Here is a 27,431-nt window from a genome sequence, read left to right on the forward strand (position 1 = left end):
TTCGTCATTGTTATAGAAGCGGATAGTTGATTGGGAAATTTGAAAAACATGGATTTGTATTGCTAAACAGGAGCAGTTTTTGTTAAAGGTAGAAAATGAACTTTTCAAGGAACTCAGTCTAAGAATAAACCCTATATAGGTTTTGTTCATAGTGACAGTGGTAGCAAAGTATTTATGTCTCATACGTCACAGACATTCTGTTCAAAAGTGTCCAACAACTTGACTTTTAGTTTCATCTGGGCAGAGTTTGACAGTAATGACTTTTTGGGAATGGCAATCGATATAAAATACTCACAATTCAATGTCCAATTACAGGCTTTTACTGGAGTGTTTTAACTGTATCACACAGAGTGTGCTTATTTGCCATGGGACAGTTCACCCTTGGTCTATTAAGTGTTGCTCTTGTGTTTTTTTCCATTTCCCATCCATCCATCCACCTATCTTTTATTTCTACATTTATGCCCACTTATCCCACCACACAAGGTCTAACTGGACCGGGCCCCCCGTGCAAGGTGGACGGTTGACCAATGTTCCAACCTTCATTTTACTGACACAGCAATACTGTGCAAAATATTATGAATTTGGCAAATGTCATTGCTGCCTCAGCAAACTTATGGTGGCTTGATCCCACACACACACACACACACACACACACACACACACACACACACACACACACACACACACACACACACACACACACATCAGCATGCAGTCAACAGAAAGAGATTTAAACAAAGCCGATATCATCTTGTCCACAAAAGGAGTGAAGCTCTCCATTCTCCAAGTCAGCAAAAAATATGCAGAATCAAAAATGGTACAAAGATAAAAAACAAAGGGTAAAATGAAGGTTAAGATAAACAAATAAAAACAGAAAGTCAGTCAAAACAAAAATAAAGATACAATATAAAAACCAATAAATAAAGCAGTTCCAAACAGAAGATACGGCCCTCAGTAGGATGACATGAGACACATGGCTTCCAAGTTCAAACGATACAGTTCTGTGCTACACCTTCTCCTTCTCTATGGAGCTCCAACTCTCCACTCAATGATCTTCATACTGTATGCCCTGGGAGTGTGTCTTTTGAACGCTGTATCAAATCATAATCCCTCGTCTGTGTGTCCTCAAGGACAACTCTCATATTAATCTGAATATTTTTTGCGGTTAGATCAATACCAATAAATACAATCTTGAAATCCTAGATTTCCTGAGTAGCAGTAATTACATACAGATCAAAACACTATCAAACATGCATGGAGTTTCAAGGATTGCAGGAATTTGCAGATTGAATACACAGTGCTCATTGAGCAGGCTGACATTAAAGTAAAATCTTATCTTGCGCACTATGATATATGAATACTGCATTTCTGTGTATGTGTGTGTGTGTGTGTGTGTGTGTGTGTGTGTGTGTGTGTGTGTGTGTGTGTGTGTGTGTGTGTGTGTGTGTGTGTGTGTGTGTGTGTGTTGTGTGTGTGTGTGTGTGTGTGTGCGTGTGTGTGTGTGTGTGTGCGTGCGTGTGTGTGTGTGTGTGTGTGAGTGAGGAACTGAAAGACATTATGCAACACAAAGGATATCACGTGACAGACGAGTTGTGGCCATGACCGTGCTACAGTATAGTATATGAGACAGTGGGCGGGGCTAGCACTCTGTGAAACGTTTGGAACATAAAGTCCTTTGTGTTTACCCACAGGTCTGTCTGCCTCTCAAGGGCACAGCCACACAGCTGAGAGCATGGCAAGTATAGAGAGCTGCATGCAAGACTAAATGCTTATGGAGGGTGCTTGTGGTGTAGTGGCTAGGCCCACTAACAGGGTTCTCTACTGCTGATTAAGCCCCAGAGACACCACACACACACACACACACACACACACACACAGCAATCATCACCCTCTGAAGTGTCAAATCCATTTGAGGTTATTATGTTGATTATCCAACGCACATTTCCTTGAAAGAACAGAGACCATGTTTTGACTTTGACGGTTAACTTTCCAAGAAAATCAATGATTAACACACTAATCGTATTCAGGTGCAGTGTCTCACCTCAACACAAATCATGAATACAAGTTTTGCACACTCCATCCTCAGTGTACCACACATCTCATATGAACTATTTATTCTGAATTTCTATTTTATATCCAAGATTATTACTGAATATTTTTTTTTACTATCTCTATGTGTATCACTGTATGACCATGTTGCACCAAATACCAAAGTAAATGCCAAGCAACATTGTATGTGAAAAGCCTACAGTACATGGCAATAAACCTGCTTCTGATCTATGAAACAGGAGCTTTATTTCATACGTGACATGCTACTCATTGCTTCATAAACAGTTAGATCCAGGTCAATGGGAGATCCTCCTATCCTCGTGGAGGAAACTTGTTTTTGCAGTTGGTTTGCTGAAGGCGAGGCAGACATTCCACACTCTCTCTCAGTCTGTTTACTTCTTCCACTCTATCTCTCTCTCTCTCTCTCTCTCTCTCTCTCTCTCTCTCTCTCTCTCTCTCTCTCTCTCTCTCTCTCTCTCTCTCTCTCTTCTGGTTCTCTCACAGGCCCTCACACGTCCACAGCTCCCAGGATCGGCACAGTTCTTGTTTCCTTATTTCCCTATTCACTTTGGTTCACGTACCACTCATGTGAGTCTGTGTGTATGCAAAACAACAGGTATAGAATAATGAGTGTGTGTCTGTGTGTGTGTGTGTGTGTGTGTGTGTGTGTGTGTGTGCGTGCGTGCGTGCGTGCGTGCGTGCGTGCGTGCGTGTGTGTGTGAAGGTTGGGCTTCCAGTTGGCAGCTGGATGGGTGTTTTTCAGTCTGGGCCCTGCTCACACTGTTCTGCAAACAGCCCACAGTGCAGACTGGTGTGCCTTAGAGTAACAACAACCTTTGTATATACTAATAATAATGCTTTGGGGGGGGCTTCATTGGTAACTTATTGTTTTGAATCATATTAGGCATCAGGTTCATCGTCTGCCTATAGTGCAGGGTGTTTTTTCTCAATTACTCTATGTATACACTACTAACAGAAAAGTGACATCATCTTGTGGCCCTGTGTCTTTGTCTGTAACCTTTATGGCAGTATATACAGTATACTATATTGCCAAACGTATCAGGTCACCTGCCTTGACTCGCACATGAATTTAAGTGACATCCCATTCTTAATCCATAGAGTTTAATATGATGTCGGTCCACCCTTTGCAGCTATAACAGCTTCACCTCTTCTGGGAAGGCTTTCCACAAGGTTTACGAGTCTGTTTATGGGAATCTTTGACCATTCTTCAAGAAGCGCATTTGTGAGGTCACACACTGATGCTGGGCGAGAAGGCCTGGATCTCAGTCTACGCTCTAATTCATCCCAAAGGTGTTCTATCAAGTGTAGGCCAGTCAAATTAATCCACACCAAACTCTCATCCATGTCTTTATGGACCTTTTAGTGCACTAGTGTTAGGATGAGGGTTTAGGGGCACAGCTTAGTAAACTCTTCTTTTTCACAAAGGAACTTTTTTGGTTAAAATGCAAAGACTGGAGGAGACATATTTATTTAGAGAGACAGGTATGTACTGTGACCCAGCCTTTAGCTGAGATCACACCAAAATTCCAAAATGACAGTAGCCTCAGCAGCAGAGAATCTGTAATGTCTCAATCCAACTGTGTGTATCAGCAGCACTATAAATACTGACTTCCCCCAGAGGATGGTGACATGCTCTGCCCACATGCCCCGTGCATGGACAAAGTGTTCAGCCAATCACAGAGCGCATGGCGAGGAACTTCAGCCAATCAGTGTTCGGCAAGGTTTTCAGAAGACAGAGTGGAGTTCTTAGAGGATGAATGTAAGAGCAGAGAGAGTGGGGAAACATGTCAAACTTCTGACAAATTGACATGATGTGATGGGCACACAGAGGAATGGAATGTTTCCCATGTCTGTGTATAGGTTTCTCCATGTATTCTAATTTATTTTACTTTCTGTTTCCCTGCTCTCACTGCCCAGTGACTGGCATTAAAGTCAGAGTTATGTTTAGAATACAACATGATCAAGACGTTTCTGTCCTATGTCCTATCAAAAAAAAAAAAAATTTACTTAAATAACATTTATTTTGGCAACCGGTTCCACAACATTGTATTAGGTTAGTTAGAAAGTTATCCAAGTTCATAAACCTACATTGAAGTAACATAAAGATTATGAATTGAGCCAACTCAAAGAGATACATTCTGATCAACACACCGCTACCTGTCCATACTGTGTGTGTGCTGAAAAGAATAATCTGCTGTTAATACACGGCCTATAGGCTCTGTAAAAACTGGCATGTAAACAAAGGGGGCTCACCTAGCTAGCAATATGCCCGTTTACAGAACCTAGGCTGTCTATTAATACTGGATTTTTGTTCAGCACACAAGCAGTACGGGCAGGTAGCGGATTGTCACATGTCATTCATTGAAAACATGAGCTTGGGATATTTTGGCCACGTTGCTAAATAAAAAAGGATCATCCAACAACAGAGACACTGAGAACACATAACATGATCCAGATGGAGATTTTAAAATGCTAAACTAAAGACATTTAGCAGCTTGACAGTGTCTGAGGAAACGCCTCTCTGTTAGCATAGCATGGCCATGTGGCAGCAGAGTCAATATGGGAGAATGGGATTGTATTCGACATGAGACAACAGTAGTTCAGTGGAGGAGTGGTGTGTCCCTGGCAGGGCGGGTCAACACAGTAAGCTCCAGAACAGGGAGTGGAGTGTTCTTAACCCTAAGGTCAGGACGACTCACATTTCTTCATTAATCCGTCTCTTGTGACTGACTCCCCTAACGATATATAGAAATAGCACAGGCCCTAGTTTTGAACAATAGGACATCAGTCTAGTTCTAGTCTCTCTTAACTCGGTTATTACAGAGTACAAAAACCATTAGTCAGCTCTCTTTTTCCCAGAGCTTCCTCTTGTACAGAATAACTGTGAACTTGTGTGTGTTTTATCAGAGGTATGCGTCTGAATCATAGCAGGCTCATGACCACACTTGTGCTGTGTTAGTGTAATGAAACTTCCTGTATCACATCCCCGCCCCAAACTGAGGAGACACGCATGCAGGGAAAACTGAGACGGAAGCAGTTTGAGATGTGTGAGCACGCGGCTCTCCGATGCCCGGCCTTGTGAACAAACTGGCTTCAGCCAATGAGGAAGTGAGTGCTCCAGCCCCCTCAGCCAATCACAGGCCGTGTTACAGAAGACAGGTCCAGGGGGCATGCAACAAGCTGGTATCATGGCATGACTGTAATGATGATGATGATGGGGTTACCCACACACACCTCAAAAAGGAGAGTACATGCCAGGTGTCAGCTTTATTTCAAGCTAAGGCCGATACACAGGAATGAAGTCATGAGGAATGTACGAGGTGTATTCTTGCTGTGCACACGCTATGACCTGTGCCATACATACGAGTTACTTTCCCTGCATGGTGACTGTGTATATGTTAGCTTTGATGTAACCATAACCATGGTAGTCACTTTCTACTGTTCAACTATCCAATATGGGAAGGGAGGTTCGTTCAAATGAAAGAAAAAGTAGGAACCCCTTTAAAGGTGGAGTAAGCGATTCTGTGAATATATACGTATATAAAAAGTGATTTTGACAACAAGCGTTATCCAGAATCCTTGACTCCACCTTTAAAACAAAGGGCTGCACTCTATTATTCAGTTGTAGTCTACACATCCTTAACTGCTGTGTGTTGAGAGAAGAGCTATTCTAGATTTCTATGGCACAGAGGAATAGGATATACCAGACTGTGGTTACACACACACAATGCTCGCGGCCTTTTTCATTGGATTTATTTACATGAAGAAAGAAAAAATAGAGAATGAAATGAAGAGAGAAGAAAGTAAAGGAATATCAGACTTTTCCTTGGAAGGGAAAAATCCAAATAAGTGTAGACACAGCATTAAAAGGTGGAGTAAGCAATTCTGGAGAATGCTTTATTGAACAAACAAAGAGATTTGGTCCTACCTTAAATGCACAAGCACACAGGAGCGTTTAGAGACGTTTATCTTTTGACCTGCTCCCCTTGACTACCAGTGTTCGAGCTAAGCTAACCTGGATGAGCGAACTTTAACCACTTCTAAATTAAAAAATGCACGCACAGATAGAGGAATGGTTTCTGTCACCTTTTCTTAAGCCGGAGAGTGAAGCAAAAAGCTAAAAATAAAAAATGTTGAACTGTTCCTTTAAAATAATGCTGTTCAGCCTTTCAGTAGAATCCGACAATGATTTTAGAGTGTGTGGAGTGATTCATGTCTATGTTTAAAGAATCTTCTATAAAAATAGAAGTCAATGCAAACAGATTTTGCCTCCAATATTTAAGTTACAGTTTTTTACGATCGCGCGAACACTGAAATCAAAAGTATTACACAATTATCAAAATCTTAAACTCGAGAAGCAAACCATTGGCCCAGATGTGCACCGCTATAAGCACAAAGTCAGCCTCTCACTTTTTGCAAAACAATACCCACAGTGATTTGCAAAACACTAAACACAGAAGTATATCATGATGTCACCTCATTGCAATTCCAAAGCACTGACTGTCAAAATACCATGAGCCAGTCAGTAAACACAACCCCCAAGTGCGCAAACACATGATTGCTTTATTGTAGACACTCCAATCAGGTTCAAGCACTATAAAAATGCAGCAGCTAGGTTCACCTGCCTTTAGAGTAACCAAAATGGAAGGGGTCAGAATTACAGTGAGAGTGAGGGTGAGAGGGGGAATCCACAGAGGAGAGGGGATCCTCCTCCGTCATGCCAATATTAGCTCTTACAACACACCTCACATACTCACATGTTTAGACTGATTGCACAACATAGTCACAGCAGGTAACCAAATGCACCAGACGCAATACATTGTCATTTGAGACAATGTATCATTCCACCGTGCTGCTCTGGTCCAAAACTGGTTTCAAAACCATCCACAGTTCACAGTTCTATACCTTCCACCAAACTCTCCTTATCCAGTTTGTCTCTGCATGGTGGTGGAAGGATGTGGATGAAATTCTCTGGACAGATCCAGCTAGGCGAAGAGATAATGTCTAGTATTTTCTATACTGTATTTTCTGTTTCCTTTATCAGAATTTATTTACAGTATTATCTGTCATTTGTAACATGTACTGGATACAGTATTGTATGTGTGTTGTTGTTTGCTGGGATAACAGTGTTATGCAGACTACTGCAGACATATTTTGTTGTGATTTTCCATGTTGACTGATTTGGGTGTATGGAGAGAAATAAATTATATTTTCCTCAATCTGCAGCATTGGTCTTGTCAAGTGTTTGGTGAACTTATTGTATATTTGCACTTTCTCTGTGTACTTCATATACATTACTCAAATCACTGAGAAGTAGAATTACTAAAAGTGTTTAAGGTTAGCAACAGCAGTGTGTAACTGCTTAAGACAGAATTAAGTAATATGAAGCGTGTGTGTTTCATATGGTGACAAAATATGTTTTTTATAAAATAGTGTATAGTTTTGAAAAGAGTGTTTCATTTTGCAAAGGGTCTGAGGTGTTTTGCTAATTGGGTGTTTGGTGGGCTAATTGTGTGTAGTGTTTTGAGAAATCGGGCCATGTTTTCAAAATCGTGCTTAAGCAATCGAAAAAAACTGTAAGTTAAGTTAATTCCATTTTAGTCAACTGTACACAGGGCACATTAAAATGCATCTTTTGGCATATCCCCTCTCAAGTTTTCCACTTCGGAGGGGGTCAGAGCGCAGGGTCAGCCATTCTACAAGCGCCCCTGGAGCAGTTTGGGGTTAAGAGCCTTGCTCAAGGACACAATGGTAGAGATGGTGGAAATGGTGGGCACCGTAGATGTAATACCACCCACCACTAATGTTACAAAAAAACACCTGGAGATCGAATTAGAGACCTCAAGGTTACTGGTCGGACCCCTTTCCTCTAGGCCATCCTACCACCCACCATTTATGGACTCGCATACTTTTGCTGACCTGTTGTGTCAGTGATGTAACATTGTTTTGCTCACAGCGATTATGTATTAGAGAGGAACAGCTGTTAGTCCTTCTTGGTAAACAGGTGTGTACAGTATTTTCCAGGGACATGGTGGGCGTTCCATAATGTTAAGACTTGCTCTCATGTGACTTACCTCACACACACACCCATCCACACTGCCTGGTGGCAATAACACTTGAAAGCTTCCGACAAGCATACAGTACAACCCACATTTACACACCTGTTCCTGCTCCTATGTACATTCTTCTTAAAAGTGACAGCCTCGACAACAGTAAGAGGGAACATACAGTTCCCTCTTACTGTTTGTTGCTGTCAGCATTAAAGTAAGGTATGTTTGCTTCTACATGGCCATTGTAACTTTACACCGCTGTTAAATGTGTCACTGAGTGTGATCCTCCCCACCACTAGTGTTTAGCAACAAGAATACGTTCCCTGTTATAATAATAATAATAATAATAATAATAATAATAATAATAATAATAATAATAATAATAATAATAATAATACATTTATTTTATACAGCACTTTTCAAGGTATTCAAAGACAGTTAACAATAACATTAGTGCACAAGCAGATGAAGCAATAAGGCCAACACACACAAAAGCAAAAGCAAATACACCTATATTAAAAGTAAGTGAAACATTAAAATCAGCATATAAAAGCAGGTGTAATGTAATTATGTAAAATAAATACGTAATGCAAAAAATATACATATTGTAATGTAGTATAATGTGATATTGGCTGAAGGCTATTCTGAAGAGGTGTGTTTTGTTATCACCCAGGCTCAAGGAAAAGAAACATACAAGAGTCCCAACAACAGGCAGCAAAGCCAGCTTTATCACAAACAAAGGAAAAATAAAGGTCAGTGGAACAGAATAGAAAGTGGTGCCAGGAACTGCAAACGAGACAGAGAGCACGTCCACCAAAATTGGAGAAGTGGATTTCCACCACAGCGTTTCACTGCGGTGCAATAAGACCAGGAAGTTGGAACAGCAATAAAGAATACTGCATGTGTCTGTATTGGAACTGTTGTGTTTTAGATACACAACAGGTTTTAGACAAGTCATGGTATGAGTAGTATGGGGGCATGATGAAGAGAAACAGTGCCAGTGTGAACTCCATGCAGGAAAGGAGAAAAAAATCATAAACGTTATTAATAAATGTGGGCTTGAAATATTGTCAATTCTAACTGTTGAAAGTTTGAAATGTTCTGCTTCTTTGAGGGATAAAAACACAAGGATTACAATGTATGCTGATGATACAAACAACACACCAACAACACAGTAATATATGAGAACCTTACCAGTGTGTGTGTGAGGGTATCATTTACACTGACATCAAGACAGCTTGAAAGTCTACACGTCTTCCTCCACAGGCTAAAAACAAAAACACATTTTTTCCGACTGAGCTAATATAAGAATATGATGATTTAACAAAAAATCATCCTATATCTTTAGCATTTAGCATGTGGCACGTTTTAGTTTGGCTTATTTTAAGCTAATGTACTTGGCTTGCCTGTGTATGTACGTGCTCGTGTTGATCTTGAAAAACTGATATTGTTTTTTATGATTATAAGCATGTTCAACTTTTAATCTATTGGGGTACATCTCTATGTTTTATTTAATCTTTTATCTTTTCAGGGTGATCTCTTACCATCAGTCCAGGGACACATTAATATTGCACATTGTCTCAGTTCAATAAACCTGAAATAAATAATTCAATAAAAAGGGCCACTTAAATGACATGTGATGTTGTCATGTAAAATCCTACCCATGGGGTTCAGGTCATGGCTTGTGAAGAAACAGAAACTAAACAGATGAACAGTCTCCTTATCTGTGGTGTTCAGCAGTGAGCAGACGTCAGCAGCACACAGAGAGGAGGAGATGTTTTGAAGGCCCTGGCTCAACGGTTGATGCCCTGCCTCACTGACTGACTGTGTTGTGACCGTAAAACTGGCTGTCTACTTGTGTTGAAAATAGAAACATGAGTTTTTCTACACTAAAGAGACAAGCATTTTGTCTTCATATCCACAAAGTAAAAAGTGAGCAGCACATAGAAAATGGTTGGAATATTGGACCATTTTAGGCTTAACTTTTGAATACATTGCCCCCACACAGCTGCAGCAACATGGGTGAATTCTCACTCACCAACTCACCTACGCACCCAGCATTCTGCAAACTCGCAGCTAACAACAAGACCCTTATCTACTCAAACATTAAACAAGTCCAAGATAAGAAATGAAATGTGGCTTTATTTTTTACATTAGTCATCACCATTATCAGTGCGGTCCAGCATGTGCAAGATAGAAACTCCTATTCATTGTTTTTGTTCACTGTCTGTGAATTTTATTTTGGTTAATCCATCTCGGCATTTAAGATAAGATTGCATCTGCGTTATTTGTGGCCTTTTTATTTGTGAGTCAAACTTCACCCCTGTATAGTTGGGTCAAAATCCCAATAAGAGATACGTACTCACTAAAAAAAAACTCATCTATTCTACAGTATGTAGAGTCTTATGAATAATAAAAATAATTATAGAAATAATAATTGGCTAATACAGTTTTTGCCGATTGCTGACACACATGTTGCAGACTTTGGCTCACTGTGTCAAAACTTAACACACAGGCCGAATGAGACAAAGCACATGGAGATAAACTTCTAACTTATACGGCAAAATGAAACTCTTGAAACAAAACATAACAATCCCATCTCAAAACAGTTTTTAGCATCAAAACAATACACACATGCACCTTTGAATGACTCTTTCCAGACAGCAACAACACACAGATGTGCTTTATGCAAAACACAGCTGTATTCAGTACTTTGGATGGTTTTTGATTTTAGAAGTCTCATACTGATTTTTTTTTGTGAAAGATTGATTCACTACAGCTCATCTAGACACATGAAAATAATAATAAAAAAAGCTTCTGGAAAAAAGTGTATTTTGCGATGTCATGGTTTTGGCAAACAAAAAAAACAATAGGTAGGATGCAGTTCAAGAAGCAATTCAGTGTATCACTATACTGTAAACTCTGAAACAAATACGAGAAAATGAAAAAAAAACAGTGTTGTAAGGAATGGGGCAGGTGGATTATGAACCCTTTGGATACCGCCTCACGCTTGCGTCTGGCCACATCGCCTCATCGACATCACATGCAATTTCATCCTTTGAGAGCCAACAGCGAAAAATATTCCTGATATCCAGTCTAAATGACCTAATTATGGAGCTATTGTGTTGTTGGGCTGGACTTTCTGCCCAGGCTCCTACATTGATAGGCCATGATCTATAACATGGTCCACTATAGTGACCCTGTCTCCGTCTGTTGCCTTCTTTGTCCTCGTCCTCCTACCGCTCTCTCTTGTCCTCTTCCCCTGACTCTTACTGTCTCACAAAGAAGCCGAGCTCACCTGAGGTCTATTTGTAATGCTAAGGCACACACTGATTGGTATTCAATTAGCTTTATTTTGTACATTTCATGTGTGTGAGTCTGTGTGCTTTTCCAAGTTTGGATGTGTTTAGTATTTTACATAGATGTGTTTTCCCAATGATTGCAGGAGATTTCATTTTTGAACAATGTGTCTTGTGTAAAAACCTGTGTGTAGTGTTTTGCAAGAAGTGTTTCGGAGAATTTCAAACACAGTGCAAAGCATATTTTGTGTTTGTAGGGTTGGTGTTTGTGTTTAGGGCATGGTCACCAAAGTTAGAGGTTGTGATGCTTTGGGCCTAGCAACCACTATCAGTGTGTAAGCATTAGGCAAAAAACTGTAATATAGTACTACATGGTAGGCCATAGCAAAAAGGTTGTTGTACCTTAGATGATTGGCCTTTCCAGATCTTCATTGTTCTTTGAACATAATGCCATACAGATCCTGAAGGACAGTTCTATTCTAATGAATGTCTCAATAACAAAGACAGTAACTGCAAGTCATTGTGTCCAGCCTAAACACTGCTGAGCTAAGTGTACAGCAGATGAATTGAATTTCCTTACTTCTTCTACTAAAAAGGCCTGAACACACATTGTTAACTGCTTTCTATTGCAGAAAATAAACCACAATGAAAAGTGTCTAAGGAGAACTATACACACCGACTATATAGAATATCACATGACATGTTTCTGCAGCACAACATTCCTAGCATGAACCTATAGTGAGCCGGGTTACATTTTCCATTACCTATACGCAAAATCAACCTGCAAGTTCCGCATGTGTAGAGATGAGCAGTAGAGGTGGGTGAGACATGTTTGGTTGCCATTTTAACACAGTTGCCACTCCCTCAATAGACAGACAGCAAGAGAGCAATCCATAAAAAAAACACTGAACTTGACTGAGCTTGAGTGACTACAACAATGGACTGCTAGATAACTCTCTCTCACATCAATAAGTGACCACCAGTCCATAGTATTAGTGTTCTTCTGGCGACTAAATGTCATTTGGGGGCCAGGATCGAGACTGAAGGAGACAGGAGGACCCACATGGTAGGCCATAGCAAAAAGGTTGTTGTGCCTCTTAGATGATTGGCCTTTCCAGATCTTCATTGTAAAGCACTACCATCCTGCACTGAATGCTTTTCAGTGATGGACCCAGTCATTCCATCCAAAATCCTCTGATGAACTTGTCAAAGGTGCACTATGCAGTTTTAAGGGAGGGGGGATTTGTTTTTTTCAAAACATATTTTCACTACGTGTAATTCTTACTATTAAATAATGCTATCATCATAATTCACTGCCACTTGGAACCAAACGCAAGACTAGAATATGTTTGTTAACAAAACTGTGGTTCCTGGAAACAGTAACTTTTAAAGTAGCTTTCTGACTTCAAACAGTGTTCCAGGGATCATATTTTCCTGGGAGGAAAGGTTATTTATTCAGTGATGAGAGTATACCTTGTTGGCTGACCTATACTAGATACAAAAGAAAAAAGCAGACAGGTCCAATATTTTCAACATTTCTTTAATAAAAAACAACCCATAGGGTTTCATACAAAAATACTTTTCATAAGTATCAAGGATGCATTGCAAACATACTTTCTCACAAATCAGTCTTTTTAACAATGATTTTTCGTTGTGCCCTAAACAAACAGAAGTTGTAAAACCACCACAGAGACGACCTCAAATGAGAAGTTGTCTAGAACAGTGATTCGCCTCACACAAGGCGTGTTCCATGATAGCGAAATGTTTATGTCTTATAGATCATGTTTGGCACAATGACGGCCAATCAATAATCTGGAATTTGTAAAATCAAAATGTGGGGTTTCAGCAAGTTTAAAGAGTGTTTATCTACAGAATAAAAAATCCCACTCCACAGCACAAACATTGTTCAAACAAAAACATACTGGTTGAAGGCAGTAGCAAAGCAAAGCAAAATACATCAATCAAAAAAGTGCAATAATATACAGGAAAACCAAGTTTTTCAAAAACTGGTACATAAGAAAACATGGCTTGCAGCATTGATGGAGGATAATTCTACATGATGTCAATCTCAGAGGCGACGATATCCCTGACACATCCTTTACATGAACACAAAGTGACTGGACTAAAACAAACAGGTGGTTCTCCTCTTGACCAAATCCCTTTTGAAATACAGGGTTTGACTGGAATGAAAAGAGCATCGCGAGGAAAAAGATGAGTCCCAAAAAAAAGGTAAAAAAATGTTCCAGCAGACAGACTTGAGGGGGGCTGAATCATACAATGCTTGGCCCCATAACAAAGTCATAAAGTGGCTGTATAAATGGACAGTGAGGCCCTGATAAGCCTCTGGAAGGGACAGCTTATTGAGGAATGCAGTGCACCACCAAAAGGCCTGACACCCCCGCAAAAGGCCCCAGGAACCTGAAGAGGAAGACTCAAGAATGAGTGGAGGTGAAGAAGCGCAGTGACACACACACAGCTGAGCGTCTTTCTTTCTGTCCGTCCGGGCCCTGGCTTATCTCCAACACATCTCCTCTAGGCTTTTGGACCTTCTGCTCCTCCTGTTCAAACTGTCTTTAGATCAACTCTCCCTGAGAGCTGGACCCACAGTTTCTACAATCCTGCTGCACCTTCAGCACACCGGCATCATGCGAGCCATGCCATTGAACTCCTCCTCGGTCTGTGAAATAAAAAATGATAGGTTTGATTAGAAAACCTATTAGGACAAGTTCATTTTTTTTAGAAAAGCAATTACAAGGAAATGGCTTAAAACAAAACCCCCCCATCACTAGAAGATTGGTACGGTATTATCTATCCATCTATAAGTTAAATAAAAGATAACAGAAAAGAAAAGTGGATTTTTGAGTAGCCTGACCAGAAGTGTATTGGGTCACTGATTCAAACTGACCTCGTTGTACGCGGGAGGTGACGGGGGGAAGTCAAAGACGGGAGTGTTCATGAAGATGGGGCTGTCGTCTTCCTCCACGTCGTCAAGCAGTGGGGTGAGGGGCTGCTCCAGCCTGCAGTCCCTGGAGATGTCACAGTAGCTGGGGGGCTCAGACATGCGGAGGGACAGCCAGCTCTGAGAGGAGCTGGTCATAGAACTGTCCTGACTGCTCACACTGTTGCTACGGCTCCCCAGCCCGGCCGTCCCTATGACCAGAGGCAGCTCCAGGATCAGCTTCTCACTGCCGGGGATGTGGATGTAGATCTGGAGGAGGAAGAGAGGAGGATCATCAATGATACGTTAAACACTGATTTAAAATAATAATAATTGCACAGCATGAGCGGACAGCCTTTTCTCTTAGCGTTGTTTTACCAAGCGTAGTTCGCCCATGTATTACTATGCCATCTCCATAAGGTAACTATGCATAAGAACCTCATACAACCCCACTTCAAAAACACTGAACTATCCCTTTAACAGTCACACAAAATGTCTGGCTATAGGCTTACCACAAGAGCGTACTCCATTTTGATGAAGTTACAGCCCAGGATGGAGGGTTTGAGCTTGGGCACCCTGATGGTCTTGCCCTGCCAGGCGTCACACATGCCAGAGATGATGTGGTTGCCCCTGACTGAGGACAGCTTCTTGCGGTCCACCTTGGTGCGCCCGTTGGCCTGGTATGTGTGTTTGGCGATGATGGCGGCTTTGGGCACCACGATGCGAGAGCAGGTGTTCTCAAACTTGGCGTTGATGCAGATGTCCTCGCCCTCACAGAAGCCCCGCCGGTCAATCTTAGCGTTGAGCGACACCTGGCCGTCAGGGATGAACATGCAGGTGACCTTCTTCTCTTTCATGCCACCCGTGGGAGACTAGGGAAACACAAAGGAGGGGTTACACTCACAAATCTAGCAGACTACAGGACAAACTAAAAAGGGGAGACACCGGCAGGCAGAAAAATAGGTATTTCAAGCACTATGTTCATTAAGGTGTTTATTTGAATAAAACCTGGTCTGTTCTTCTAAAACACTGACATCAACGTAACCTTCCATACTAATTATTTGTTAAGTGTCTGATTTAGGACACATTTTCTTCTTTAAAAGATGCAATTAAAAAAATATAAATTTGAATTCCAGCTTTATCCAACATCTGGGTTTTTGAAACGCAAATTGATGCATAATTACGTAGATATTGCCAAGTGTAGATATTTATTTAAAAATGGTATAACAAATTGTAATACAAAGTTATCTGGCAAAGTTTCATGTTGATATCTATAGGATAAAAATGTTACTCTATCGACCTGCATGTAGCACTATGACTTAATAATGTGTGTGTGTTTGTAAATACTTCTTGTTGTTCAATGTCAGCAAACTCACCAGCAGGTCTGGAGTGTTAACATCCAGAGGCTCCTCCACCTCAAAGGGTTTCTTGCACTCTAGGGTGGGCATCTGTGGCCTCTCCAGCATGGCCTTGACATAGTACTGCACATAGCCAAACTTCCCCTTGTATGACGAAACCAGCTGCCTGGAAAAAATATGTGTGAAGAAGAACATTAAAAACCAAAAGATTCCTATAAAATACAAGTGAACTGCATGAAGAGCCAGACGCAAACATCCCAAAGGGGTCATATTATTATTTGAATGGATAAATGCTGCCTTACCCTTGCTGTGGGAGCTCAAATCCAAAGGTGTACTCATATTTGTTGCCAGGCCTCAAGACGACTGAGCCATCAGAGTCTGAAAAGGAAAAATATATGGAATTCTTTCAGGTGTTCATCAATTACATGCAATGCATAAAGGTCAAAAGTTGCCTTTAATTGGCTTGACTACAGTTCTCTGAAGTGTGGTTGGATGACATTGTCAGCCGTTTAATTCAACATGGGAAACAATTAGTTAGGCCTATGCAGTCATATTTGGGAAACTCCCATGGACCTATAAAGAAACTCCCTCTAGTCTGTTGGAAAAAAGGAGCGTTTCGTTTTTTGGGCGGGCCATATAGCCTACTGTATATGGGTGGAGCCATAGCCAGTCAGTAAAAAAACTGAAAAACAAGGAGTGTTGGCTAAAAAGTTTAACAGCGAAGAAAGTGCTTCGAGTCGATAGCAATCCATTAAAGATACACTGACACATGTGTCAAAGCTTTTTCGCTAAAGAGAACAAAGTTGCCATTGGTAGCCTACAGTGTGTGAATGCAGAGGCAGATTAATGTCCGTACCTGTAGGCTGCTGGTCCAGGCACAGCACCTCTTCGTATCGGAGGTACTCGGCCGCCTCTCTGCACTTCTGCTTGCCTTTAGCGTATTCCACTTTAGCGTTGCCCAGACCCAACACCTTCACTGCGGACACACGCGTCATCTCGTTCACTTCCACCTGTACACGGCCCGAGACCTTGTCCCCGCCGCAGTAAAACGTCTTGCTGGGATCCGCAAAGACAATTTGGAAGGTTTTCAACCTCTTTGCCATAGCCACCATGACTGCTCAATTTAGAATATCCCACACAATGATAAAACTGTTGGATTAAGATGCTTGGGAGCGACCGTTCATGTGCGGAGGCACCAGCTTTTACTCATTCACTCTGCTGTAAACAAAGGGAGCGCTTCTGGGTTTTATATGACCAGCCTCCGCGGCGCATGAGGAGTCGGAATGTACAGCATGGCTCAGCGCGTGCACACCGCTCCTATTGGTGGAAAAGCTTTGTTTTTGTCGGAGCTAGCCAATCAGCGGCCGAAAGCGACGCGTGGACACCGCATGGCTGGGAGAATGTAGAGCGTGTCCAGCTCATGAGTGCACAGGAAGTTGAAGGTACAGAACACAGAAACTAGTACATTTGTTGTAAACAGAGTGGCAACGGTTATAAGCCTACATGTAGGAATTGCCCCTTGACTAATGAATGAGTCATTGCCACATTGACTGTATATAAAAGAGGACATTGCACAATGAAAAGTTTCATTATAGGATCCCGAATATGCACAAGCTATCATTAGTTTAGGAGCTTAATGTGGGGCAGAACGTTTAGTCTACTACACATAGGCCTAGGCCTATAAAAAACTACTAAATATACCAATTCTAAGTATTATATTATATAGGCTATAGAAAATAATAAATTGGATTTTGATAACTACGAAAATGTTTCAGTATATACTAATAATATATAGCTAGCCTAATAGCCTACACTAAATTCTAATGAGTAAGTAAGCTTATAATAGGCTACATGTTTAGTTGGGCATTTATGCCTTATGGAGATATGACAGAAGAGGTAGAGGAATTGGGGGAAAGGGCTCTAGTCTGATTTGAAGCAGAGACATTGTGGTTCATGACACCTCTAACTTGCATGCTGTTATTCTCAGCTAAGAGATTAATGATATTAGGACAGCCTCAGACAATGCCTCAGTAAAATGCTACACATGTTACTGAATATTTGCCTACCTATAGATAGCCTACATGTTATTGACTAATTAGCTATCTCCATTTTACCACAAGCCAACCCTATGTTATAATCTAAAGCAGGGGTCACCAACCTTTTTGAACTTGAGGGCTACTTCATGGGTACTGAGTCATACGAAGGGCACCCAGTTTGATACACTCTTCTAAAATAACAAATTTGCTCAGTTTGCCTTTAGTTATATATTATTATTAATGATTAATGATATTCATCTATATGAAGACACTGATCAGGTTAATGATTTCTCACAATAATGATCAACAATGACTAAAAAAAGGTGGGAAACAGATTATTATGCTATTTTTAGAACAGGCCTGCGGGCGCCTCATATGGTCCTTACGGGCTACCTGGTGCCCGTGGGCACTGTGTTGGTGACCCCTGATCTAAAGAGTGTTAATTTGCAATATGACTGCATAATGCATTTTGTAGGAAAAGCCCAAACTAAATGTTTACTAAATAGATGGAATGTTCATACTGGATTGTTTCTGGAAAATAATTCACTGCCAACTCACTGCTTTAAAAAATATGTTTTATTTGGGTTTAGGCTACTCGATATCCACAGAAGACAACAAACGTGTTTTAAAAAAAAAACTTCACTGGTAAAATGATACAAGTGTCGAGCTTGACAGTTGACATATGGCTAACAGCAGCTGACTTTTGTTGACTCAACAATCTCAACACAAGCTCCTATAATTGGCGTGTTGTTGGGCCTTTGACTGGGCCACCTACTCCACAGAAGCAGGTCCAGTATTCTCAGTTGTCATGGAAAACTAAAAAAAAAAACTTTATGAGCACCTCTAGGACTTAATGTCATTACAGGTGATTCATGAATTTGGGAACAGCATTTGACGAAATGACGAGTATTATAGTAGCCTATATGAAAATGCTGTTGGTGTTGAAGATTGATATGCCATCCACCCTGCTCATGGGTGGATGGCAAAGAGGCAGGGGTCGTTTCAGTGGACAGAAAGATCCAGACTCTCTGTATGTCAACGGTTTGTGCTTACTCAATTAAAAGAAAAATGCAACACTGAAGCACAATATCAACTGACACTGCGAGAGCCATGAAGCGGATCTTGCTTTATAACCTGATCTTTCACGGCTAATCTTGGAGCCAGGCATAGAAAACCCAAGACACAGCCCTAGAAAGTGGCAGGATTGGATTTATTAAGGCCTATAGCAGCTCACTGTTACCCCCAGGATCTAAGAAAGAAGTGAGAGTATTTGAAAGAGTTCATGAGGAAAACCTGTTTGCAACAAAAGATTTGGTGAAGCAATGTTCCTCATTTACTCCTGAGAGCTTTTGTCCACACACACACACACACACACACGTTTATTTATAAGACTCCATAGAGTTTTGCTATAGACTTATATGGATCTAATGATTGTGTGTGACACTCAAGACATTAAACGTCTACTTCCCCCATTGCATGCAGTGGAAGCTGATCTGGGATAAGATGAGATCCCACTGTTCCCTTCTGTGAACTGTCACCCACTTCCTTATGTCATTCCCCCATGAGGAGAATGTTCCCCCATAAAAAGAGAAGGAGCAACACAAAGAGATGCAAAACAACTGTGACCATTGGAAGAGCTGGAGGTGGGTGCTGTAACGTGCAAACACCAACATATAAGCAGGCTGTGAAACTCTGCAGGGTCATGCTTTGTCAGACAGAATGAGCATATTCGTGACAGAAGAGTAGCATTTCAAAATATATATATACAAAGAAATTTGTTGCAAAAAAAAATTCCATTAAATCCCAAAGGTCCTTTCTTTTTCAAGACATCTCCTTGAAAGGACAAAATGAAATATCAACATGAGCCAGGAGGGCATTCCTCTCTACTGTAAATGTACTGCGCCCTAGTGGAGGAAATGTGCTGCTACAATAGTAACTTTAATGAATGATGCAGAAGTATTCATGTTATCGAGAACTATACGCCACACTTCCTTTGTGACAAGCTCGTTTACGCAGGTTTTTGCCATGGACATATCATGTCAAGTGAGCACTGCTGGTCCCAAGTCCGTGAACAAATTCAATGATCACTTATCTTATGTAGTGCTTCTTCTTGGAAAGAGTTCCCCATCAGCATCAGACAAACCAAAAGCAGAATCATATAAAAAGGGACAAATTCATGTATCCCATTTAGATCTACAGTAGTGTGTTTAAAGTATCAATAAGGGGAGACAGGGGTACACTTCTATGGTACATAAATCATACAGTATATACATGTTGGAAAACCCTATTGCAACAAGTGCAACTTTGTGCAAAGCCATGTTCTGCATTCATTCCTGAGAGCTCTGGTCCGTCTGGCAAGATTTTGACTATATAGGCCGATATGGATCTAATGATTCAAGATGTGACAAAAGAGCAGCTTTTGAATGTGTGACACACTCAGGGCATTTACTTTCATTGCCTGCAGTGGAAGCTGATTTGGATAGGACGAGATCACGTTGCTCCCTTCTGTGAACTGTCACCCACTTTGTCATAACATGATGCTCCCACCCAAGAGCAGGATGGGAAATCATCGTAAGGAATCTAGTCGTAATACATTTTATTTATAGGCTCCTTTCAGAGAACCCAAGGTCACCTTACAAGGCAGAGTGAAATAGAACAAGACCAAATTACACAAGTGGGATGAAATGGGTGATAGACAATAAAACGGTGTATGCCAGTTTAAAAATATGAGATGAGACTTGAAATTGGAAATGGTGTATATCTGGTGGGAGGGCGGTCCAGATCGGCCGAAGGCCCTTGGTTTGGGCCCCTTTTGCACAAATTAATGCCTAAATGCGGCGTGGCCTGGATGCTATCAGCCTGTGGCACTGCTTTGGTGTTATGGAAGCCCAGGTTGCTTTAATAGAGGCATTCAGCTCATCTGTATTGTTGGGTCTGGTGTGTCTCATCTGCCTCTTGACAGTACTCCATAGTTTCTCTATTGGGTTCAGGTCAGGAGAATTGTCTGGCCAATCAACACAGTAATAACATGGTCAGTCAACCAGAGTGGTTTGGGCACTCTGGACAGAAACGCAACATTTAATTTGGATCAGTAATGATTTGAGGTATCATGTAATCTGCTGCTGTTAGTCCACTGTGTTATCAAGCCCAAAGTCACCACAGACATCTACCAGAAGATTTAAGAGCACTTCATGCTTCTGTCTGTTGACAAGCTTTATGGTGATGACAATTTCCATTTCCAGCTAGACTTGGCACCTGCCCACAGTACCATAAATCACTGGTAACTGGTAGACTGACCATGGTATAACTGTGCATGAATGGCCAGACAAGTCTCCTGACCTGAAGCCAATAGAGAAACTATGGAGTATTGTCAAGAAGCAGATGAGATACCAGACCCAACAATACAGATGAGCTGAAGGCCACTATCAAAGCAACCTGGGCTTCCTTCCATAACACCTCAGCAGTGCCACAGACTGATAGCATCCATGCCACTCCTTGAGGCAACAATTCATGCAAAAGGGGCCCAAACCAAGTACATATGCATGATTATACATTCTAGAGGGCAGACATTTCTTTATTTAAAAACCTTCATTGATTTATGTAATATTCTAAGATTTTGAATTTAGGGTTTTTATAAACTGTAAGCCATAATAATCACAAAGGATTCACATCTCACTTTGCATGTAATTAGTCTGTACAATACATTTTCACCTTTAAAGTTGTAAATTACTGAAATGAACTTTAGCACGATATTCTAATTTGGAGTTTCACCTGTATGTACGGAGGAGCGAGGTTGTGGAGGGCCTTACAATTGTCTTTAGATGCGAGTTTTATGAAAGTCATAGTGTATGGTAGCCTCAAATGATGCCATATCACCGCTTCAGTCAATAAACTACAGGAAGATGCCAGCGGTGCTCTGCCAGGATTCCCTTAGTTAACAGTAGACATACCTTGAGTCAAAAACTAGTTCTAGCAGTGAACTGTCCAACTAAGCCTCTACCATATGACTTTAGGATGTTGAATAAATGTTTCTTTATATGTGAAGAGATGAGTCAAGAGAAGAGTGTTGAAGTTAAATATTTTATTTAGTAGAGCACATTGGAGAGAAACATTCAAAGCAAAATGTCAAGCTCACAGCTGCATATTTTTTTTAGTAAGTGAACATTTTTCCAAAGTGCTAACAGTTGTGTTCTCAGCTGGTCACCGATGGATCGGCATCAATTAGCTGCTCCTGTAATTAAGGAAACAAAGGTTGAATGTTTACACCTAACAGAAGTATGACCACTCCATCACTAATAGTATCACAGTATCATTTACAGATGGCACTATACACTAGCATGTTCCCAACAGGTTCTCTCAGCAGCAAGCTGCTGTAGAAGCCCACTGGGATGTTTTTTTTATTTCTGGTCAATTCCACAGCAAATCAAGAACAGAGAGCCCGAAAGCCTTGGTATATGACCAACATTTTAACATCTTGAGGATGGGCAAATTAACATTTCTTACTGTGAAATGCTGCAGAAATTCTTCATGTAACATCTCCAGGATGGTTTGGGAATTCTGAAACAATTGGATACATTTATTAGTTTACCAAGTAATTCACTATCTTAATTTACCACTCTATCACTAATAGTATCACAGTACCATTTACAGATGGCACTATACACTAGCATGTTCCCAACAGGTTCTCTCAGCAGCAAGCTGCTGTAGAAGCCCACTGGGATGTTTTTTTTATTTCTGGTCAATTCCACAGCAAATCAGGAACAGAGAGCCCGAAAGCCTTGGTATATGACCAACATTTTAACATTGAAATGGATAGGCAAATTAACATTTCTTACTGTGAAATGCTGCAGACATTCTTGCAACATCTCCAGGATGGTTTGGGAATTCTGAAACAATTAGATACATTTATTAGTTTACTAAATCATTCACTATCTTAATCTCAATTTAATAGTTTGGGTTCTTTCTAAGGCTCAAGTGACCCGTCTCCCCGTTAATATGATTCAGTTTAAACATGGAACAGTTAAACATTAAATTGTGCCTTGGTAATATATAGAGAAGAGGCATCAAGGACAGTCCTTCAAATACATTGGATAACAGGCGCACTTGGCTGCTTACTAGTGAAACTATCACAAATACAGTGACTACGGCTCATGTGTTCTGCAGTAATATCCCACAACGCTCATTGCAGGGAACATGTGAGTAAAGCGAAACCACAGGTTTACTCTGTGAGGTATTTCCAACGACATGGCCCTACAGTTAAAGGCCCGTCGGGATAGACCTCAACTTCAAATCACTTCTGTTATTCAAACACTCACCTTTAAACAGCCAATCCCTGCTGGAGTCTGGGAAGATGAGGTCATCCTGCTGCAGCAGCACAAACCTGGATGAAGAAAGGAAAGCGTTTAAAATCAGGTTGAAACAGCACAGAAGTACAAGCAGGTGAACTTACTGTGAAAGTTAGGTCCTAATGTCAAAAATATTTTCTACAATGACTAATAGCTTTCAATTAACACCATAAACAATTAACAGTTCCAGTCTAAGATGAATGAGACGATAGTTTCTGAAGAGGATGTTTGTTTCAACAAATATACCAGGACTCCATGCACAGGCAGCATGGAGACCAACGATGCCTATGTTGAGTTTGTCTAGCACTGACTTATGAACAAACCAGCTGAGACACAGCAGGCTGCAGATACCGTACAGTGCTACGGTCAGATAGGGACATCAAGGAAGACGAAGACACTTACTGCTCATCACCAGCTCATGAGTGTCTCATGTCAGCCATCTTTGACCTAAAGACAAATGACAACCTTTAGTAAAGCAACATATTTCAGTTAACAAGCTCAACCTTGTTAGCATACTTGGTGATCAAATAATTTTTAGATGAACTTTAGCAAGATCACTCTACAGTATTACAAACATTAGTATTGAATGCAATTGGCAGCATTATACCCAAGGGGGCACTGGCTTCCTTCTACTACCGAAGGTCAATACAGTAACTCTACTGCTCATGTGTTCTGCAGTAATATCCCACAACGCTCATTGCAGGGAACATGTGAGTAAAGCGAAACCACAGGTTTACTCTGTGAGGTATTTCCAACGACATGGCCCTACAGTTAAAGGCCCGTCGGGATAGACCTCAACTTCAAATCACTTCTGTTATTCAAACACTCACCTTTAAACAGCCAATCCCTGCTGGAGTCTGGGAAGATGAGGTCATCCTGCAGCAAACCTGGAGGAAGAAAGGAAAGTTTAAAATCAGGTTGAAACAGCGCAGCAGTTGAACTGCTTTACTGTGAAAGTTAGGTCCTCTTGATGTCAAATATTTTCTACAATGACTAGCAGTTCAATAACACCATAAACAATTAACAGTTCCAGTCTAAGATGAATGAGAGGATTGTTTCTGAAGAGGATGTTTGTTTCAACAAATATACCAGGACTCCATGCACAGGCAGCATGGAGACCAACGATGCCTATGTTGAGTTTGTCTAGCACTGACTTATGAACAAACCAGCTGAGACACAGCAGGCTGCAGATACCGTACAGTGCTGTCAGTCTACCTCTCCTCTGATAGGTTTCTACTTCTAGAGACATTATTTCTCTTAGTATCACATTAATCCACCTGTTGCTTTGCAACTCAGGGGCGATATCATTGGGAATAGTTATGTACTTACATAATGCTGTTGAAGCTCTTTGAAGGCCTGGACAGTGAGGGGACCTGCAGCAGAGAAACAGGACAAAGGTCAGACACTTTCCACATTACAACACTGTGCCATGATGACAGAATGCCGTTCAGATATGTAGCTTGTCAATCACACTTCAGAGCAGTTGAACATATTTTGCTATCATCATAACACCAAGTCAACAGTAGATTAGTGATGTAATACAACTCACCAAGGTGTCCCGAGGTCTTCTTCACCACCTGCCAAACAGAATGTTTTTTTTTAGATTCACAACAGTAAAACACATTTTCAACTTGTCATATGACACAGCTGTAAGTTCCCATAAGTAACACTGCTGCAGAATGCACAGCAGTGGGTTGCAAGAGAATTGATTGCTCTATGCACTGTATAACTCTATGGCCCACATGAAAGGACCAAAGAACATGGTATACTGTGCAAAACAAGCACACTACATAACAATGTCCACATAAAAGGAAATCATAAGCCATAGTCAGGTGCACACGCTGTAGACTGAGTTTGTCCTTGGGACTAAATAGCAGGAGGATATAATACATTACAATGACCAATTTAGTTGGCAGACAACAAATTATATACACACCATATTGTGATCTAACTGAAGCTGATAAACCCGTCACCTAGAGAGACCATGGGCAGTGCTATACAGATAAAGACCCTTCAACGTTGCAATTGAGCAACTTCTGCCCATAGGTCCTCACTTTGTATGAGGAAACAGTTATGCTTCCGCTTTTCATATTCCATAGTTTGCTCTGAAACCAACTATGTACCAAGGACACAAACTAACCTCATGTTCCAGAGGGGCAATCAGCAGGAGAACTTCTCTCCATCACCTTCAGCAAACAGGCCATATTCTGCAAAAGAGAGGTTGGTTTACAAGGGAAATTTTTTAATTTGAAGCAATCAGCAAATCTAGTAAGTTGAATTAAACTATCAAGGTATTTCAACCATCTTTAAAGCAGCAGACAGAGGGTCAATGTGCCAGGCCTCATTGACACCATTCAGCAACTGACAGTGCTGCGATGAAAGCAAAACCTGATGTTGTCTAGCCACTGCTGTCTGGATCAGTCCACTGCACAGGACAAACCACACACTAGTGTGCACTGTGGCGGAGCGTAAAGTGACCATCACCAATACACATATATGGACCAGACTGAAAATTATTTAAAACTCCTTTAAATCTTGAATAACTCCATATTTAAAATATTCATAAGATGCGTTTTGAGTTTAGGTTTTCGTATTTAAAGTAATGAGGCGTTGATTGCCATTTTGGATTATTTGTTATGTAGGCCTACCACTTAAGGGAACATTCAATTTCACGAATCAATCATGCATTTATTTTTGTCTCAGATGGTAATACAACCTTATTTGATACATACTTAAAGGCCTACTTCACCGGTTTGAATATGAAGGTGTATTGAATTCTGAGATCCTATGTAGTATAAATGGGCAAAAAAAAATTAGAATCGGTTCATCCTAGCCTGAGAAAAGGCAGAAAGTGTTTTTTTAACCCTATATTTCTCTTTCTCGTGACATCACAGAAAGAGAAATATAGGGTTAAAAAAACGTACTTTGTAAATATTACTGTGATGTCACAGTAAAAGACACAGTAATATTTACAAAGAGTTTTTTTAACCCTATATTTCTCTTTCTGTGATGTCACGAGAAAGAGAAATATAGGGTTAAAAAAAACACTCTGCCTTTTCTCAGGCTAGGATGAACCGATTTCAATTTTTTTCGCACAGTTGTACTACATAGGATCTCAGAATTCAATACACCTTCATATTCAAACCAGTGAAGTAGGCCTTTAAACCCAAAGAAAGTATTTGATTTTGTCAAATGCCCATATATAAGCGAGGTAACGTCTGGAAAAGTAATTCCAAACGTGTCATTTCATCTACTCATCTGGGCCAAATGAATATAGTGAAACAATTAATGAGACTGCGACAGAACAGAGCCTACTGTGCCGCTAGTAAATTGTTGTTCGTTATCAAGATTAGGAAATGTAAATTTAACTGGTGTTGCATTGAAGTCGGTTTTCTATGCATTGCACTCAATTGTACCTTGTTGCTAGCCCGCCAGTTATCAATGTTCCGCCCAAGCATAACCTAAATCCCTAAAAAGTTGTTTGTTGAGGGGGAACTTCGACTCGCACTCTGCTACTGCGGTGGTGGTTACGTTGATAAAAGTACAACTAATACGTGTCATCATAAAGTAAGTCACTCAAGACTGTCCATACAGGTTACTTTAAAAGACGCCATTAGCCATAGTAGCATAAAGCTAGTTTGAAGCTATCAGGCTACCATGCTGACGAGGACAACGTGGTGCCCAAATTGTCGAGTTTCAACTGCAAATTAAAAACTATATTTACATAACGACATCGACCGTGTGTTGAACTAAGTGTCGTGTCTTTCTGTTGAAAGTCCAGTACATAACTCAGTTGTGTATATATTTACCTATTGCGCGTACGTTCTTCTGTGAACTCACAAGAAGCAAGAGATGGATTAGCTGTGCCGCTTCACTATTTATAGTGTTCGTTACGACAGTCTAAACCGCTTTACGATAGACAATTGCGCGTTCAAAGTAACTCGGAATTCCTAACTTCAAAAGTTTTCAAGTAGCCTACCTTTCAAATCATCAAATCAAATCAGTTTTATTTGTATAGCCCAATATCACAAATAGACATTTGCCCCAGTGGGCTTTACATTCCATACAATATGATACAATATGACACCTAGCCCTTACACCCTTAGCTCGGCTGAGAAAAAACTCCCAGTAAAAAACCCTTTACCGGGATAAAAAAAAAATATTTGAAGAAATCTCAGGGAGAGTCGACAAAGTAAGGGATCCCTCTCCCAGGACGGACATGCTGCAATAGATGTCATAAGTGGAGAAAATCACGAAGTAATTTGATAATTGACGAGATGTTTACATGGTAATACTAAAAGTAAAGCGCGAATAGTGTGGATGCAGGAGGACTTC

General features: G+C 40.7%; 1 protein-coding gene and 1 long non-coding RNA gene across 2 annotated transcripts; both read right to left on the bottom strand.

Moving 5' to 3' along the window:
* Positions 1-13,902: 13,902 nt before the first annotated feature.
* Positions 13,903-16,923, bottom strand: txnipa (thioredoxin interacting protein a). Its single transcript, XM_080045005.1, has 6 exons — positions 16,572-16,923; positions 16,018-16,093; positions 15,734-15,881; positions 14,870-15,229; positions 14,325-14,627; positions 13,903-14,096 (listed from the first exon to the last, which is right to left on the bottom strand). The coding sequence occupies exons 1-6, from the start codon at positions 16,825-16,827 to the stop codon at positions 14,049-14,051; spliced, it is 1,191 nt and encodes a 396-aa protein (XP_079901131.1). The 5' UTR covers positions 16,828-16,923; the 3' UTR covers positions 13,903-14,048.
* A 4,900-nt stretch (positions 16,924-21,823) lies between these two features.
* LOC307264389 lies at positions 21,824-26,937 on the bottom strand. Its single transcript, XR_013845316.1, has 10 exons — positions 26,906-26,937; positions 25,237-25,303; positions 24,646-24,673; positions 24,426-24,469; positions 23,927-23,983; positions 23,499-23,543; positions 23,067-23,131; positions 22,587-22,637; positions 22,255-22,308; positions 21,824-21,982 (listed from the first exon to the last, which is right to left on the bottom strand). It is a non-coding gene; the product is annotated as an uncharacterized lncRNA (long non-coding RNA).
* Between the last annotated feature and the right edge of the window lie 494 nt (positions 26,938-27,431).

The sequence above is a fragment of the Ammodytes marinus genome (assembly GCF_949987685.1).
Source record: "Ammodytes marinus genome assembly, chromosome: 17".
NCBI lineage: Eukaryota > Metazoa > Chordata > Actinopteri > Uranoscopiformes > Ammodytidae > Ammodytes > Ammodytes marinus.

What these genes read in the sequence shown, in the direction of transcription:
- txnipa (XM_080045005.1), bottom strand. Translation starts at nt 16,827, where the DNA reads ATGGTGGCTATGGCAAAGAGGTTGAAAACCTTCCAAATTGTCTTTGCG. An exon ending in CCTGGACCAGCAGCCTACAG is followed by an intron (nt 16,094 to 16,571) that starts GTACGGACATTA and finishes TTTCCTTTTCAG; the next exon opens with ACTCTGATGGCTCAGTCGTC. An exon ending in CACCTCCCGCGTACAACGAG is followed by an intron (nt 14,097 to 14,324) that starts GTCAGTTTGAAT and finishes TTTATTTCACAG; the next exon opens with ACCGAGGAGGAGTTCAATGG.